At 37.8% G+C, this 13585-nt stretch overlaps 2 protein-coding genes across 6 annotated transcripts in view; both read left to right on the top strand.

Moving 5' to 3' along the window:
* The window catches only part of anxa4 (annexin A4), an 11472-nt gene extending 10165 nt beyond the window's left edge, over positions 1–1307 (top strand). For all 3 annotated transcript variants that reach the window (XM_020606066.1, XM_020606065.1, XM_020606064.1), the window contains exons 11-13: positions 319–377; positions 649–771; positions 1066–1307. In XM_020606066.1, coding sequence (XP_020461722.1) covers positions 319–377; positions 649–771; positions 1066–1122 — 239 coding nt within the window. In that variant the 3' untranslated portion in view covers positions 1123–1307. The remainder of the gene's footprint in view (positions 1–318; positions 378–648; positions 772–1065) is intronic.
* A 6780-nt stretch (positions 1308–8087) lies between these two features.
* Positions 8088–13585, top strand: prlhr2b (prolactin releasing hormone receptor 2b). Of its 3 annotated transcripts, none has more exons than XM_020606030.1 (4): positions 8088–8158; positions 8664–8738; positions 10882–11356; positions 12681–13585. In XM_020606030.1, the coding sequence occupies exons 3-4, from the start codon at positions 10908–10910 to the stop codon at positions 13312–13314; spliced, it is 1083 nt and encodes a 360-aa protein (XP_020461686.1). In that variant the 5' UTR covers positions 8088–8158; positions 8664–8738; positions 10882–10907; the 3' UTR covers positions 13315–13585. The 3 variants fall into 3 exon arrangements, with proteins under 3 accessions (XP_020461686.1, XP_020461685.1, XP_020461687.1); XM_020606029.1 differs by having other exon boundaries at positions 10877–11356; XM_020606031.1 differs by lacking the exon at positions 8664–8738 and having other exon boundaries at positions 8090–8158; positions 10877–11356.

The following is a 13585-nucleotide window of genomic DNA, read 5'->3' as shown; positions in this document are numbered from 1 at the left end:
TTCTGTATTATAAAAACCCTATAGTATCTGCCAAGTGATCCGTGGGTAAGTAAAGTAAGTGACGAAACCCTGTTTAGCACCAAAGATGTCACCAAAATCTAAAAAAAAAATGAGGAACTCTAACATAAAGCTCAGACCCAGTGTTTTGTTGATGTCTCAGAGACATATTTCTTTAATTCTGTAGAAAATTTTTTATCATTCAGTTGGTGGTGGTACAGTTATTGGTCCTGCTTTAGGTATTGTGCTTTACACAGCTCAATGGATTGTGTTCATGTTCATGAAACATCTTAAGCACTTGGATTTGTTTTTGCTTTGCAGTGAAATGCATCAGGAACAAGCCAGCATTCTTTGCTGAACGATTATACAAATCAATGAAGGTAAATATTTTATTCTTGTAATGGTGCTACTATACTGTAATGTGTAGCCACTACACATGATTTCTCCTAATATGCACTGGTATAAGTGTTTGTTTTCTTGTAGGCTGGATGTATTCAGTAAACACTGTTTCTGCTCTCATGTGTTTGTGTCCATTACCTTTTATTTACCTTTTCCAGCTATAGCTAAACATAATCATAGTAGTTATTGATGTTATCATCTCTATGAAGCCAAGTCTAGCACAGCATAAACACAGTTTCTATGTCTTGTCAGGGCCTGGGCACCACTGATAGTGTCCTCATCAGAATAATGGTTTCCAGGGCTGAGATTGACATGTTGGACATTAAGGCTCAGTTCCTGAAGATGTATGGCAAGACTCTCCACTCCTTCATCAAGGTGAGGACACACTGTACTCAGCAAAAGCTTTGCAATACATCAGCTGTGATATAATGTATGAATGTGGGTTTGAGCTATGATGAGACTGATTATTGCTGCTTTCATTTCATTCAGTTTCTCACAGTTTTACCCTTAAGAAACAATGTTTAGTTATATTTTTGGGTTTTTCAAAAGTCTTGGAATCTGAATTAAAAATACCAGTGTTAGTTTGGCAGGGTTGCTTTTTGAGACTCATAGCAGTAATTCCCAATCCCGGTCTTTTGACATCTCACTGATTGTTCTCTCACTGTGTAGGGAGACACATCTGGTGACTACCGCAAAATCCTCCTGGAACTGTGTGGAGACGAGTAAAAGAAGAAGCAGAAGCTACAGTGTGTTCACTCTGCAGGCTACATTGAGTTATTTTTTGTTGGTGACTTAATTGTACTGCATTTTACCTTTTCTTCTTCATGGCCTTCACATTTCACCAATTGTTCATAGCACCTTGCTTTGCTGTTTGTAATACCAATTAAACCAAAGACCAGTGACCTTTTACACATCTTTGTTTTTGTTATTGATTCTGTGTTAAGGAATAATTAGTTACTAGACAGAAAGAGGTATGCTTCTCACATCTTTAAAACCATAAAAGGTGTGAGCCTCCAGCTCCTGGTCTTGTTACAGCTGAACATTTTCTTCCAAGTTCAGTCTATTTGTTTAAATGGCAGCACTTCTTCATTTGCTGAGTCTGCATCATTTACCTCAGTTACATTAATGAGAGACGGGCCTTGTCTGGGAGTAAGTGAAGTGGGCTCTAATCAAGTTGAAGAGGATGTCCAGTAGATCATACAAACTTAAAGCCCCATCACAAAACATTAAGTCTGGGAAATAAGGTGCAGTGGTTGTACTCAAGGTGACCACTTGGTGGAAGCAGAACAACTAAAGTTTGTCTTGAGCATCACAGAGCCCGACAGTACAGGAGGCTCTAGCAGCATCCTTTAGGAAGATTCATGTTTTTCACTGTGGTACAAAATGTAGCACTTCTGCAATTTTGTTTCTCAGTTAAATTCATATAGCAAGTTTTACAGTCAGCGCTGTGGCCTCACAGCAAGAAGGCTCTGGGTTTGAGCCCCGTCTGACCTGGTGTCTGTGTGGACTTTGTAAGTTCTCCTTGTGCCTGTGTGGGTTCTGTCTGAGTCCTCCGGCTTCCTCCCACAGTCCAAAGAAAGGCAGCTTATGTTGATTGGTGGCTGTAAATTGCCCATAGGTGTGAGTGTGTGTGGTTGTTTGTCTACATGTCAGCCCTGCGACAGACAGGTGAGCTGTCCAGGGTGTACCCTGCCTCTTGCCCAGTGTCAGCTGGGATTGGCTCCAGCCCCCCTACAACCCTTTCAGAATAAGCGCTATAGATAATGGATGTATGGATGGAACTTTTACAGTCCTTGGACAACATAAGCCTCATCCCTGCAGGTCCTTCATACACTGTATGATCTAAAAGCAGAAAAAACAAAATCACTAAACCTGTCCATCAGTCACCATATTAGACAGATGAACAACTCCATGTATTTACATCGTTCTCAGAGGGGTTGGTAAAAGCTTCATTTATTCTTTTCAGTGTTCAGGGGTTGTCATGACAACTGCGAAGCTGATCAAGGCCCTAGAAAGGCCGAGTTGTCGTCTCCATGGTGTATTTATTTTGTGTGAGATTTTTGTCTCTATCTTTATTTACAGCGACTGCACAATATGTCAGTGTCAGTGCTCTAAAGTCTACTGTCATCTCCACTGTTTTGAGCTTGTTCAGCACCAAGTTGTTGCGACTGCACCACAGGGCCAACCCCCCGTTTGTAGGCCAACTCATCACTGTCTCGGATGAGACCAATGACTTGTGACCGAAATCCGGAATCAGCTAAGCCACTGAATTTCACAGTAAGACACTGACTGCTGCTAGATGCAGAGAGAGCAAACACTAAAGCTCAAAGCCATTGAAGTGTTGGTTTTCTCCACAGACAGCAGCAACAAAAGTAGAGGCAAATGTGACAAATGATGAGCAAATCATTGACAATGATTACAAAGAACATGCAGAGGATGATAAGCAGCATCAACCAAGTGAGATGTGACCGTGGGTGTCCTTGTTATTTTACAGTGTTTAAGGTGCAATTCTGTGACAAACTGAAGGAAATGTTTATACTAAATGATGTACAAATGGTGTAAACACATACATCACAGTTGTTTAAATACTGTACATACAAATATAAATACAAAATAAAAATTGTGCAAAATATACACAAAGTAAAATAAATGCCATCTACCATGCTGAACTAGGCCACAGTACCCTACTCAGTCAGAAACGTGCAGGTGACTGGGCTCTACATGTTGTAAAGGAATATAATGTGCCATGAAAACAAAAAAAAAACCAAATAAAATGTCACTATTGTATTCAAACACACCTTAATTTTTGGATGCCTAAGCAATCACTTTTAGTCTGCCACGCTACATAAAGAGTCAAATCACAGACCAAATAGAAGCTTGGCTCTGCTGCTATTTTTAAGGTGCGTCCTGAATCAGGAAGAAAGGCCAAGGTGACCTTCCTTTATGTGCTGTTTTAGTTTGGGATTTTTGTGTAATAAACCTTAATATATTTTGTTTTTGTATTTATTTTTTTAGCTCAGCTAATCAGAAAACCCTTTTTAACAACACATTCTTCTTCAGAATATACTGGGGGAATTAAAAGTTTTTGAGACTCATAGCAGACATTCAGTGTACCTATAATAAAATGCTGGAAGACCACATCTTGTGAGCAAATAGCTGTAGTAGCTAGCTCATTAGCTCACAAACAAACAAACAAATTTGCTTATCATGTCTGACCACTGTGAGATTACCCAGAAATTTGCATAAACCAAAAACAGATTAGTGGCACAGGCAACTGGAGGGGAGTTGTTTGTTCAGTGGAAACTGAAATGACAGATGGGATTTTAAAACCTACCAAGATTAGAGATACCAAATCTTTTGTTAGCCATTACTGTTGGAACTGTCTTTTCTTTGAAATTGTGGCTCTTTCTATGTAAATGAAGTCCTATCAGCAGCCCAGATCGGGTCTTCATCTGAACAAATAATCATTTCCTATTATCCTCAGCCTTTCTACACAGAATGATTGCAATCTTTTGTTGATATCTTCTTGCTTCAGCTCTATTATTCAGTTCCCATAACTTGAATGGTAATGCAAAATTTAATGCACACTTGAGCATGCATTCAAGCTGCCAATCAGTCTGTAGGTACTCCAAATTGAAGGCTGTTGGCACAGCTGACAGGCAACACAGAAACTGAAAAGTAAGAAAATTCTATTTCCACAGGGGAATAAAAGCTTGAAAAGATTAACCTGATTAGTGACTGGGTGAGAGAAAAAGACATTTTGTCAATCATTCCAAGGTTAGAGTAAGAGTCAACCCCTGAAGCAACATTCAGTTCATGGCTGACTGAATGACTGACAGAGAACTACTGATAACACAGTCATTAAAATGGAATAGGCTCTGGAAGAAGTCACATTGGAGAGCCAAAGCTGCTGTGTGAAATGGAATATAATGAAATAACTGGAAGCAGAAAGCAAAATGAATTGGAATGCACATATTGTATTGTCATCTGTAGACAGCAAGAAAATAAATAAGAAAGAATTTGTTCAAAATCCCAAGGTAGCTGCAGGACACACTGATATTCACAAACAGCACCCGATGGACACATGGACACGCACATACACTAAATACTGATCATACTGCATATACATTACATACATAACAAATTTATTCACTTATTCGACTGGTGTCTTGCCATGCAGAATGAATGAATGAATACTTTTTTAAAGGACTAAAAATCCATAAAAACACATATATTGCTGTCAATACTTGATTTATTCATGCATTCTTTCAGGAGTTCTCCTGGAAACAAACTGTGCTGTTAAATGTTTAAAGGTGATAGAAAAATGAATATTTCAAAACTTCAACAAATAAAACCAAAACATTCTGCAATGGTAGAACTCCAAAGGTTGTGTTATTAAATAAATGATACCATATCTGGATGTGAATGGAAATTGCTTCAGTTTATGAGGGTGAGCAGACAGGCTTTGCAGTGAAAAGTATCATTATAGTGTACAATATAACAGTAATTGCAGGAAATTTCATTGTGAATAAAAACTGACTTTGAAAAAGAAGAAAAGAAAAGAAAAAAAGAACAAAATGGTTTTAAACAAAATGGCCTGCAATAACCTCAACACTGTAAAACACAATAAGCTGATTTTACTTTTAAAAAATCTCTCTGCCTCAGAAGATGGTGAGTTAAAATTATTTATCTTGAATATGCAACACTTTAAATTTTCAAAATGTAACACAAACTCAGTGAAGTCAAATGAACTTAGAAACAAGTTAATAAATTCAAGACATTAAGTTGACTGCACTTTTAAGTCACATGGACAGTTATTGCAGATATGTTTATTTTCCTTTTGAAGAGTCAGTTTTTCACTTAACTTGAACTTAGTGTGTCACTGTATACTGACTTGGAAAGGTGAACTGTGGTTGCCTTTCTTTAAGATGAGGCTGCCTTTCAGGAAGTTAAGAGTGCCATACTGATGTTTAATGGCAGCATAGAAATGACATAAGTATAATAAATCCTCATACAGAGTATCTTAATCTACACGATCAGCTAGAACATTATGAAGTGAAGTGAATAACACTGACTATCTGTTACAGTGGCACCTCTCAGTGTGTGGGGTACTGTATATTTGGCAGCAAATGAACATTCAGTCCTCAAAGTTGATGTGTTGGAAACAGGAAAAACGGGCAAGTATAAGGATCTGAGTGACTTTGACAAGGGCCAGACTGTGATGGTGAGATGACTGGGTCAGAGCATCTCCCACACTACAGGTCTTGGTGGGTGTTCCTGGTCTGCAGTGGTTAGTACCTACCAACAGTGTCTAAGGAAGGATAAATACTGGCAACAGGGTCATAGAACGCCCACAGCTCACTGATGATGAGGTTGACCTACTGTAGACTAAACTTTTAACTTCCATTTGTACTTTTCAAAAGATTAAAATGTATTTGAATCTTTGTTAAAATTGTTGAAAATGAGAAATACTGTACATTGGTCTCTATGAAGAGAAAGAGTCAGGGGCTGTAGTGGTGGTATCACACCTAGAGTGGTGAGGCTGTTGAATTTGTCTAAAAAAAAGATCTCTAACTTGTCCTCACAAACACAGTTTTCACTCCTTTTATATAAGTTCTTCACTGAATGGTCGTGCTCTTCCTGACAGTATAACTGTGGAAGCAAACAGATTCACAGAAGATGCACAGTGAGCTGCAGAGTGACACGAGTTCCAAACAACTGCCACATTGACTCCTGTGTAAACAGTATTAGGCAGGTGGTCATAATGTTATGGCTGATCAGTGTATGTTCCCACAGCTTCACAAAAATAGCCAGTTGTAGTCTTTCTTTCAGGTTCAGGTTGACAACACCAGCAAGCACACAAGTTAAGATTGCTCTGATACTGTCACTGTGACCTCAAAAATCATGTCAGGCTCACCTCAAATCAGAGTGTGTGAGATGGATGTTAGGTTATCAAAGCTTTATTAATTTTCTTCTTCTGAAGTTTTCATACAGTCATGATTCTCTGAAACTGGTTTGGATATTGCTCTTATGCATCAAAGACCAAAATATATTTTAAATTCTCCTGAGCTGCTCCTCTTGCACAGGCTAGTCTTCTTGTGTGACTTTACTGTCATTGTCTAATAGTACATGCTTTATAAAAGCATATGTTATAACTAATGACTTTGTACTGCATATTTTCTACTTGGCTTAACAGACATTATTTCTCAGCCTGCATGTGGTTGTGCACAGTGACATTGTTGTCTTGTTAGTTTTTATCTGTGGTCTTTTTTCTTCACACTGTTACAGGCTGGCTGTGACTCAGGAGGCCTTGGCTCATGTCAAAGACACTAAACCCCCAATTGGTCCATATGGGCCTTGCAAGGCAGCCTGGCCATGACTGGAATGTGAGTCTGTGAATGTGTGTGAATGGGTGACTCGCTAAGTCCATTAAGGTAGAAAAGAGCTGTATAAATGCAATCCATGTATGATTGACTTGCTGCTTCCAGAAAGCTTTATTCATGTCCTATACCCCTGACAGTGGCCAAAATGGGGACCACTGTGCCTAAAAAGGTTTCTCTTTTTTTCTGTTTTTGTCTTCTGTAGCTTTTTCTGGCATTTTGGGCAAATTTCCAGCTTGTGCTAAAGTCTGTAAAATGGAAATGATAGACTATATTTTATAAGTTCATACCATTTAAAAAGAAGAAACAGGGGGAACAGCAGAGGCATAACTGCAGCTTGACTGACATCATTCACTGACCATTTAGAAGGAAACTGTTTTTGTTGTTTTTATTTTCTGCAAAAAAATTGAATGTCTTGACCTTACTCTGCCATTTGGAGCCAAAGAACATCTAACTACAATATGAAACCGCATGGTAGGATTGTGTACGTTGAAATTGCTTTAAGTATTCTCCTGTTTAGGAGGGAGTTGAGGGCATGATGTTCTAAATGGAGACATTTTAAATACTTTTTAAGCATAAAGCTCCAAACACTGTCCTTGTCACTTGCAATTAGTTTATTAATTAATTAGGCATTTTGGGGAACCAGGGTTTCATACAGAAAGCCTCACTAAATTATTATGAGGGTGCAAATTCTACTGAGACTTGAGTGCAGCATGTCCTGTAGATGACAAACTGTGGCTCTTGCCCTGGGACAATTCAGTCACTGAATAGCAAGTTTAAATATCAAAGAACAAATTGTTAAAGCTCTCAGTTACAAAATCATTTCCATTCATTTCTTTGGTTACCTAGATTGATGAAAGGTCCATTTTTGGCTAGAAAAAATCTTCTATACAAGATGAACAGTAACTAGAATGTCTGGTTTTACTTCTTAAAATAGAAAAGCTTGTTTCAGAACACAGTAATTAAAATGTGATCAGCTTATAACAGCATTTAATACAGCGATAGATCATAAAGCTGCAGGCAATGCATCTGTGACTGCATCAACTAACAAACAAATACAGAATCAAACCACTGTCTGACAGACGCTGCCGGTGAACAGATCCATAATTACTGTTGCTTTTCCCTGAGATGTGTCAGTCAAGATCAGACGTCATTGTCAAGTCCAACCCAGAGATGAATCTTTTAGGGTCTCTGCCCTCTTATTAGTTTACTGTCATCTCTACAGGCATCTTTCTCCTCTCCCTCTCTCCCTCTCCTTTCTCACTCTTTCTAAAACAGCAGCAGCTTCAGTTCACTCACTGTGGAGACACACACAACAAAGGTCTGCTTTCCTTACTCCTCACACACTCAGCGCATTTATACACTGGGAAATACAAACACAGGTAAGTTACTTGGTGATTTTCATCTGTTTTTGTTTGTATATTTATTGTTTACTGTAGACGCCCATTGTCAGAGGTAGTAGTAGCATCTTTTCTCCAAGACAGAACAAAATAAGACAAGAGAAATACGATTTTTTGGTAACTCTTCTTTTTAAAGTCTTGAAAAAATTCTTAATAATGTCAATAAAACACATTTTACACACATTTTCATATTATCATCCTTCAGATGTTAATGAATATTCACATAACAAAGGTCACACTGTTTATAGAGTTCATGATTTTCCATTTGCATGCGATGTAATGTAAAATGTAAATACATTATATTACGTGATGGAGGCTTATATTCATATCTCAATGTGCAGTGGAAATATTTGTTTTAACAAGACCATTTTTTTCTTTTATAAATAAGTGTGCATTGAGGTCTAGTTTGATAGAAGCTACTGTGTGTGTCAGAGGTCTGTTGTATAAAATGTCTTGAACTGTCTGTTCCACAATTTTCTATTTATAGAAAAACCTTCATGGTTTTTATGATCTTCACATGGCTGAAAATGATGCAGAATCTGTGAACAAATCTATCCTAAAGGTACAAAAGAGCAAATAAGTTGCTTTTCATTACTCTATTTTTCCTACTCTGTTGCATCCAAGTTGATAAGAAACGGTGCCTTTTTTTTTGTAAAACTGAATATCTGATCATTTCATTTCTGCAAAAATGATCTTTTGGACCACATTTAAAACAAAACCAGAATATAACAGGAAACACTTCCACTAATAGGTACTGTAGCCGTGGTGGGTCTGTAAGATGAGCACAGCAAAATCAGTATCTATTCAATAACAAAGCATTAAAAAGACAAGGTTTTACATGTGAGTGAAAGCCCCGTACTGCATAGGAGGTGATACATAGTTTCTTTCCTTTTCAATTTCAGTCATCTGAGTTTATTGCAAATTTCTGTACTGACTGCACTTTACATGTTTAGCAAAGTGTCCATACATTACTATAGGAAATCCCCTGAAAATCTTTAACCAGTTAACCTTGTCAGCCATTAAGCAGAAGACAAAATCTCTGGTCATTTTTCATTTGAATCTCTCCTCCACACTGTTCATAAATATTATAAGTAGCTGTCTGCATTTGCATCAAACGTAGCTTATATTAATTCCAAACAGTCCCTTTGTACTGTACAAATATTTCATATTTATTCATTATAATTAGCAGTGTGTGCATCACAGGCAGAAACTGAACAGTAAAATGTGAGCCAGCAGTCACTGCTCATGCAACAGTTGCAAATCATGGAACATGGTAATTAAATTATGTGCAAAACATGGGAATACGGATTAGCAAAAAGGAACTGTGGTTTCTAACAAACCCTCACTGATGTTGATTGACTCTTCAAACCACTACAAGCTACAGCAGTAGTGTGTCATCACAAAAATCACAACAAAAATAAGATTAAATGCTTATTAATACTGATTTTAACTGATGGTAAGGTGTTTCTGTTACAGTATGTGGTCTGCAACATGTAGGTTTAATTTAGAAATCTGATTTGATAGGGGACATGACATGAATAATGGAGCAATATAAAAGCATTTGGACATTTCACAAAATCAGGTGCCAAATATCCTCATGTAACTAAATCCACTTGTATGTAGCTAAATATACGAATAATGACATAAAAATGGGGAATCCGAAAGACAATAACCAGCAAATCTTTGCTTCACTTTGTCTTTGTTTGATGAAAGGTTTTATTTATTCTTAATTGTTCTACAAAAGCAATATAAGGGAACACGTCCTCATGCCTTCAGTTTAATTACATGATAAATGGTCTTATACTTGTATAGCGCCTTTCTATGCTTTTACAGCACACTCAAAACGCTTTCACATTATTCGGCCATTCACACTCCCAAACACTCACATCGCCAGGAGCAACTGGGGGTTCAGTGTCTTGCTCAAGGACACCTCAACATGTTGAGTGGACAAGCCAGGAATCGAACCGCTAATCCTGCAGTTAGGAAACGACCCACTCTACCTCCTGAGCCACAGCTGCCATCCAAGACAATAGTTTAACATCAGTCTTTTGTGTGAGATATTACCTAATAATCAAATTCCAGATATTTAATCAGCAAGCTGGCCTGAAAATCAGCCAAATGATTTGATCTAGACTCAAGATTTAATTTCACTCCAAAGGAACTATTATATTACATTTATTCCTAATAAAAAATTCTTTGAATTTTTTCCACCAATAACAAATATTGTTACTGTTATATCAAATGCATGAAAGTCAAGCATCCCTGTCATGCTAAATTATTCTATGTAAAGTGCTAAACAAGGTCAGCTGGTCAGTACTCACACTAATACAATATAGCATGTCCTCTAAATGCCAACACAACTTTGTGAATTGACATTTTCCATAAGCCCATTTCAGTGAAGGATATACAGTGTGATATTGTCCTGCTCATCTTAGTTATTCACATTCAAAAGCCTTTATAAGTAGAAACCCTTTAATAATGTGATCTTCGCCTTCCACTGCGAGACTATGTTGGTGCTGGTAAAAGCCTGATTATTCAGTAATGGTCTTCCACTTTGTAAATGTCAGGACCTGTTTTCATTAGAAAGTTGTTTTAAATTATGCCTGCATCTATTGCTTGAACACAGTGATTTGATAGGCATTTGACTTTTAGAAAAGTTGTTAATGGTATGTTGTACCTGTTCTATTGCATTTTGGACAGTGTAGGTACTGACAGACTGTCTTCTGCTGCCATGGAGGGAAATCACAGTGGCTTGGCTGGAAGCACACAGACGTCTGTGTCAGAAAAACAGACAGATGGACACATTTATGAGGTTACAGTACAGAGCAACTCCACCAACCACAGCACTCAGTTTGCTGATGTAGCCCTGCTGCAGATGTTCAAACCTCTCATCATCCCTTTGTATGTGCTTGTAGTAGTGGTGGGCGTCTTTGGGAATTACCTGCTCCTCTATGTCATCTGCAGAACACGCAAGATGCACAATGTCACCAACTTCTTCATTGGGAATTTGGCCTTTTCTGACATGCTCATGTGTGTGACTTGTGTCCCTTTCACTCTTGCCTACGCCTTCAACCCACATGGTTGGATTTTTGGCCGCTCGATGTGTTATCTGGTGTTCCTCATCCAACCTGTCACAGTCTATGTTTCAGTCTTCACACTCACTGCTATTGCTGTGGACAGGTGGGTGGATGTTTCTGCACTTAAGGCTTTTATGCCACTCAGTGATGTTTTGGATTTTTTTTTTCCAATTTTTTTTTTTACCTTTTTGTCCTTCTTGCTTTCAGTGCTTTGCAGTTTAATGTCTGTGCTCATTTGTATAATGTAATTGTGCTGCCACTTGAATGTTTTGAAAGATAAATTTGGATCTCAGGAGAACAGCCTTAATAAAATAAAAGTCAAGAAACACAAAATTAAATCCATCTATATATAATTCATTTTACATTTTACACAACATTCTGTATGGCATATAATCTCAAAAACAGAAATTATACAAATAGGACAAAATCAGCAGTCATCATTTATTCTCATTTAGAAATTAGGGAGATAGATTAATTAATGAGTGCAAACTTTTAATACTAAAACTTTAACGATAAGGGTTCACTACTCATGCTTAATAAATGCATGACTAATATGATTTAGTGCATGCATTAATACATGATGGCATGAAATCCTCTGGCTTAATGATGTGATGTGATCATATATAAATAATATATGATCATGTCTTTATTAGCTCATGTGACAAATCAGTATATTAGAAAATTAATTAGGAATAAAATAATAAATTAATATTACCATTTGTAATTTGACAGGCTTTGTTATTTGAGAGTTTGAAAATCCATTTGTGAATTCATAAAAAGATAAAATATTAAATAGTTTGGGCCTTCAGCAGCATGTACCTGATAGGACCAGACCAAAATCCAATTATTCATCTTTATAAATCCACAGAAAGAACAATCAAAGAGGTGAGCTCTGAGACTAACAGATTGTTTACTGCATAAAAAATTCAAGCATCTTTTGTAGAATTCTTTCTGCATGTTTGCACATTAACTGTTGATTTATCTCCCTCTGCAGCTGAGGGCAGCAATATCAATTGAGGCTTTGCACCATAGACTGAAAACTCAGCTCAACTTTGCTTTCACTGACATCTGTTACTACCCCACTGCCATTTTACTCTGCATACCTCTGCTTAATCTTAAAAGCTTCCATTTTAAATGATTTTCCTCTTTTTCATCTTGGCCTGCACAGGTCACATTGTCTGCTCCATATTGTTCATTATTTTTGATGTACTTTTTGTAAAGCACACTTTGCTGCATTTATGCATAGTAACTGTTTTATCTAATTAACTTTTAACATTTATACAATAAGTAATCATGTGAGCTAACAGTGACTTGAACTTTTGGTAAAATTTTGCTGAAGGAGTTCATGATAACTCATAGTCATGCATTAATTGAGCACAAGTTTTGCGGCCCTGTTACAAAGTTCAACTCTTTATTTTCTATTGCAGATATTATGCAACAGTTCATCCCCTAAAGAAGAGGACCTCTGTGCCTACCTGTGCCTCTGTCCTCACAGGAATCTGGCTGCTGTCCTGTGGGCTGGTAGCTCCAGCAGTGACTCACACCTACCATGTAGAGTTCAAAGAGGAAGGCTTCACCATCTGTGAGGAGTTCTGGTTGGGACAAGAGAAGGAAAGGCATGCTTATGCATACAGCACTCTGCTGGTCACATATGTCCTGCCACTGTCAGCTGTCTTTGTCTCTTATCTCTGCATTACTGTCAAACTGAGGAACTGTGTTGCACCAGGCCATAGGACACAAGACCAGGCAGGTGCTCAACAAGCTCGTAAGAGAAAGGTCTTCCGCTTGGTTGCGCTTTTAGTGTCTGCCTTTGCAGTGTGCTGGCTTCCTATTCATGTATTCAATGTGCTGCGAGACATAGACATCCACCTGATTAACAAGCGCTACTTTTTACTTATCCAACTGCTGTGCCACCTGTCTGCCATGAGCTCATCTTGTTATAACCCCTTCCTCTATGCATGGCTGCACGACCGCTTCCGCACCGAGCTACGTAAAATGTTCAAGTGCCATTATCGTATTGGAGTGCCTGCCAATCACTGCGCTGTCAATGTGGTCTTGTAATTACATACTGAAAAGGACCCTTTTTTATCCTCTGGTCACCCGTAAAATCCATAGAAACCTTTGCTGCAATCTGGCCATTAGTTACTGTATGTTGTGTACAAAGATGTTCTATTGGCCAGGAGCAGCTATTTAAAAGAGGCCAAGGTAAGGCATCATCTTAAAGGTCTGCTATTTCCTAATAATTGCTTGAAATTTTCCTGGAAAGAAGCATGTAGTTTGGTACTAATTATAGAAAAATTAAGTTCTGAAGCTGTTATTTTAGCTTATTATT

The sequence above is a fragment of the Monopterus albus genome, unplaced genomic scaffold, assembly GCF_001952655.1.
Source record: "Monopterus albus unplaced genomic scaffold, M_albus_1.0 scaffold75.1, whole genome shotgun sequence".
Classification (NCBI taxonomy): domain Eukaryota; kingdom Metazoa; phylum Chordata; class Actinopteri; order Synbranchiformes; family Synbranchidae; genus Monopterus; species Monopterus albus.
Note: the sequence above shows the minus strand (reverse complement) of the source record. Positions and strands in the feature narration are given on the sequence as shown.